This window comes from Salvia hispanica, chromosome 4 (genome assembly GCF_029641045.1).
Source record: "Salvia hispanica isolate PSC_SH4W2 chromosome 4, Shi_PSC_v1, whole genome shotgun sequence".
Taxonomy (NCBI): domain Eukaryota; kingdom Viridiplantae; phylum Streptophyta; class Magnoliopsida; order Lamiales; family Lamiaceae; genus Salvia; species Salvia hispanica.
This window is the reverse complement of record NC_142695.1, coordinates 28,829,649-28,834,215: the sequence shown is the minus strand read 5'-3', so window position 1 is coordinate 28,834,215 and position 4,567 is coordinate 28,829,649. Positions and strand designations below refer to the sequence as shown.

Genomic DNA, 4,567 nt, shown 5'->3' with positions numbered 1-4,567 from the left:
CATTGGATTTCATTGCTAAGCCGTTACTTTTATCGTTTTAATTGTTCATTAAATATTTTGGTCAAACCCTTTTAATGAAACTCTAGCCTATGTTCTTTGTTGCATTTAAGTCTGCCTAGGTCGCGATCGTCCGCATTTATAATACACTAGAAGTTCGGTCGTGACACCCTCCGTCCCACAAAAGATGTCACACTTCCTTTTTAGTTTATCCCACAAAAGATGTCACATTTTCCATTTTGAAAAAAGTTCTCTCTCATATAAATATAAAAATTATATTTTCTCTCTCCATTTAACACACAAAACAAAACCTCCTAAAATCCTGTGTCATCCCACAAGTGTGACATCTTTTATGGGACGGAGAAAGTATTTTATTTCGAGTAGATCCAGAGAGAAGAAAATTGGTTTTTTTCAAATATTTTTTTTTTGTTTTTATTAGTTGTTTTATTAATATGATAATTATTTTGATTTTGGCTAAATAACTTTTCAAATTTTTCATATTTTTGAGCTGATCACTTTAGTTTAAGAATGATAATCGTATTTAGTATTTTCATCCAAAGACCAGTGATATACTACGTTCATCCAAAAAAAAAATAGACAAAGTTTTAAATAGTATGAGTTTTTATATATAATTCACTCAAAGGATAAGTACATACCTGCATAGAAAATTACTAGTACTACTATAATAAATATAATCTCTCACCTCCATTCAATTTTACATGAAATAACAAATTGATACATAAACGCTGAAACGCAAATGGGGAAAAGTAAAAAAAATGATTTGTTTGAAACCTAAAATTAAATTCCATTTCTTCACCTCAAAATCTATATCCTCCCTCTCAAATCATAGAGAGAAATTAATCCGACGATGAGGCCACCGAAGAGGCCGATCCAGTCCCTGGCGGCGTGGGTGCGGCGGCAACCGTCGAAGGTGAAGGCGTTTCTCGCCATTATCACCGGCATGACGACGCTCTTTACCCTCCGCGCCATTGTGAACGATCACGATAATCTATTTGTTGCAGCGGAAGCTGTCCACTCGGTTGGAATTTCCGTTCTTATTTATAAATTGATGAAGGAGAAGACATGCGCTGGTACGACGTTTCTTTAATTTTTATTTTTATTTTTAATTCTCCTCGTTGTGTTGAATTGATTAAGGGTATAAAATAGTAGTTCATTTTCTTGTTGTTATTTTATGTTATGATGATGCTAAAAAGCGATAATATAAATAAAATAAAATTTTTAGATAATAATAATAATAATATAACTTTGAATTTATTTTAGCCTCGTCGGTTGGTGCTGATTCGCTCCATTTCTACACGTGGCAGGACTGTCACTAAAATCGCAGGAGCTAACAGCAATCTTTTTGGCTGTTAGATTGTATTGCAGCTTTGTTATGGAATATGACATACATACTGTGCTCGACCTGGCTACCCTGGCTACTACCTTGTGGGTTATTTATATGATCAGATTTAAATTGAAGTCAAGTTATATGGCAGATAAAGACAATTTTATGCAACACTACGTGGTAAGCTGTTTTACAAATATCAATTTTTTTACGATTTTTTACAGAGGGAACATTTTTTTTTAAAGTAAAATATCTTCTGATTTCGATGAAATATAGTTTGAGCTTTCACTGGAGAAAATAACATGAAGGGCATTTTAATCTATATACTCTTTCTTCTTATTAAAATATTTGATTTATATCTCATATTCTTCTTCTTTCTTTCCCATTTTTCCATCTCTCTTCTCCTCCGTATAAATAGAAATGAATGATGTGTAACTAATTCAAAACGGCCTTCTAAGATGCCTGAAATGCCTAGCATACGTCATATATGCTACTTTTGGGACAACTAAAGTTCAACTTGCAGTTTCGTCACGTAGTCATAGCTTAAGAAGTTGAACTTTGTTGAATATGAATAAAATTATCATATCCAATGTCTGTCAATATGCACTTACAAGTTTGTTCAAATTGTAGAGTTCACCTTCTGATAGAGATTGTCATGCTTGTGCAGCTGGCCCCTTGTGCTGTTTTAGCTTTAGTGATTCACCCATCTACGTCACACCACCTAATTAACAGGATTTTCTGGGCTTTTTGTGTGTATCTCGAAGCTGTTTCTGTGCTACCGCAACTACGTGTCATGCAAAACACCAAGGTAGAATCTTGTTGTGAGCATTTGTTATGGGTTTGGACACACATAATGAATGATTCTGTAATGTTCGTCTTGCAGATTGTTGAACCCTTCACAGCTCATTATGTTTTTGCATTGGGTGTTGCGAGGTTCTTGAGCTGTGCTCACTGGGTCCTTCAGGTTTTATGCTTGAAATTCGTGCTGTCATTCTTACCTAATTACATACTCCTATATTAATTACATTTGGCAGGTTGTGGACAGTCGAGGTCATCTCATCGTGGCACTGGGTTACGGTCTTTGGCCATCAATGGTTCTTATTTCTGAAATTGTTCAAACTTTCATTCTTGCTGATTTCTGTTATTACTATATCGAAAGGTATGCATCCTTTCTACCATTGCTAGTGTGCCCCAAATGCATTATATTAATGCACCAAACATGCTTCTTTTACCTGCAGCGTTTTTGGTGGTCAGCTTGTGTTGCGCCTTCCTTCTGGAGTGGTCTAACCAGCTAATACAATCTAGGTATCAAAATTGACTTAACTTACTTTTCTATAGATAGACCGCTGTTTTAACGCTCCCATATTTAGCTGAAAAATGTTAGACAAAAAAAATATGCAATTCTCCTTGTACTTTTTATTCCATTTGGTTGCTTGTAGAATTCTTGTTTTCTCTGTTTTGTTGTCTCTTGTTTGTTCACATTTCTGAAAATTGGATTAAATCTAGCTATATTAGTGTCGTTCTTTAGTTTCAGTTGTAAGAGATTAATCATTAATAGGAAAATGGAGCCTTATGATTGGATCTTCTATTATGGACTTAGTTTTGATGGTCAAATTGCAAATACAGCCAGGGTTCATGCATTATTTAACAATTATTTTAAAATATGTACTTAAACATCACTCAAAACTTTTGATAGTCAATTTGCAAATAAAGACAGGGTTGGTTTGTGCATTGACAGTTATGTTAAAAATATGTTCTTGATTTTGTTTTGAAACTCCAAATCTTACCGAATGATTTGTTTGTAAGGAAATATTCAATCGAGTTCAATTTTCTTGTCCTTATAAATAAAGAAAATGTTCCGTAAAAGAATTCTTAATAAAAGATAGTGAAAATTTTCACTTTTATTTCATGTCTGAGACATATGGTCAACTTGTGGAAAGCCTTTGATCTTCCACTGATGTGTTGCATGTATCTGACAAGTTTTTTTTGGAAAGCCTTTGGTCTTCCAATGAAGTGTTGCATGTAACAGACAAGTTTTTGAGGGAACGTGTATTTTGGGAGTAAAGAAGAAAAATATTTAAATTCTCAATTGAATAGGAATAGGATTTAAGTTTGGTAATTCCTTGTAGTAATAGACTCTCACAAAATAGGTAACAAAATAAATAAATTCCAAAAAGGATTTAATAGGCATGTTGGGAGAAAATAATGGGGCTCTAATAAGAGTCAAATCCTAATTTAAATAGGATTTCGAAAGGTATCTCAATATATGGTGATTAAGGAAGATATGCACAAGGAATTAATTAAATCCACAAAACAATTCCCTCTCCTAATAAATAGGAGGGATTCGAATTTCACAAAAGAAAAAGAACTAGGGTTTGAAAATCAGGGGGTATGTGATGCACTTTTTATTAGCACTAAAAATACCTGCAAGTTTAACATGGTAGATCTAGTATAGCTAAAGGTCAGTACCGGGTTGTCGAACACGGGGAATAAGATCACCGATTGGCTACCTTCTACTAAGCTTCTTTTACTATTTGGAGAACCAGATAATTTTTTGAAAACTTTTGAAAACAAATAAACTGAAAGCAGTAAATCACTAATTGCAACAAGACTAGAGAGACGGGGATGTACGTTCACAATTATGGTTATACAAATTATACAGATGTGGGAGTGTGTGTAAAATGTCTGTGGTGTATGTAATGTGTGTAGTGTGTGAAGTGTGTGTACTATGTGAAATGTGTGTAGTGGGTGATGTGTGTGTAGTATGTGAAATGTGTGTATTGTGTATGAAATGCATGTAGTGTGTGAAATGTGTATAGTGTGTGAAATGTGTGAAGTGTGCTTGTGTCTAGTGTGTTGTAAAATGTGTGTAGTGTGTGAAGTGTGTGTAATGATTGAAGTATGTGAAGTGTGTGCAGTGTGTGAAATGCGTGAAATGTGTGTCAAGTGTGTCAAGTGTGTGAAATGTGTGTAGTGTGTGGTAAATGTATGTAGTATGTGAAGTGTGTGAAACGTGTGAAGTGTGTGTGAAATGTATGTAGTAAGTGAAGTCTGTGCAATATGTGTTGTGGATATATAGAGAAGAAATGTAATTTTATGGCTATTTCGAATTCCAATTTTCAACTTTTGATACGGAATTCAAATTGTAGTATTTAAAGATTTATAATTGCAATTCAATTTCAAATCCAAACATTTTTGTGATACCATCAAACATTGGATTTGAAA

At 33.9% G+C, this 4,567-nt stretch overlaps 1 protein-coding gene across 1 annotated transcript; it reads left to right on the top strand.

The window, feature by feature from the left end:
• Nucleotides 1–738: 738 nt before the first annotated feature.
• Nucleotides 739–2,928, top strand: LOC148928397 (uncharacterized). Its single transcript, XM_089057630.1, has 6 exons — nt 739–1,088; nt 1,323–1,522; nt 2,010–2,150; nt 2,226–2,306; nt 2,377–2,501; nt 2,581–2,928. Exons 1-6 carry the CDS (start codon nt 866–868, stop codon nt 2,627–2,629), a joined length of 819 nt encoding a protein of 272 aa, XP_088913756.1. The 5' UTR covers nt 739–865; the 3' UTR covers nt 2,630–2,928.
• Nucleotides 2,929–4,567: the final 1,639 nt, after the last annotated feature.

What these genes read in the sequence shown, in the direction of transcription:
- LOC148928397 (XM_089057630.1), top strand. Translation starts at nt 866, where the DNA reads ATGAGGCCACCGAAGAGGCCGATCCAGTCCCTGGCGGCGTGGGTGCGG. An exon ending in ATTTTATGCAACACTACGTG is followed by an intron (nt 1,523 to 2,009) that starts GTAAGCTGTTTT and finishes ATGCTTGTGCAG; the next exon opens with CTGGCCCCTTGTGCTGTTTT. An exon ending in GTGTCATGCAAAACACCAAG is followed by an intron (nt 2,151 to 2,225) that starts GTAGAATCTTGT and finishes TTCGTCTTGCAG; the next exon opens with ATTGTTGAACCCTTCACAGC.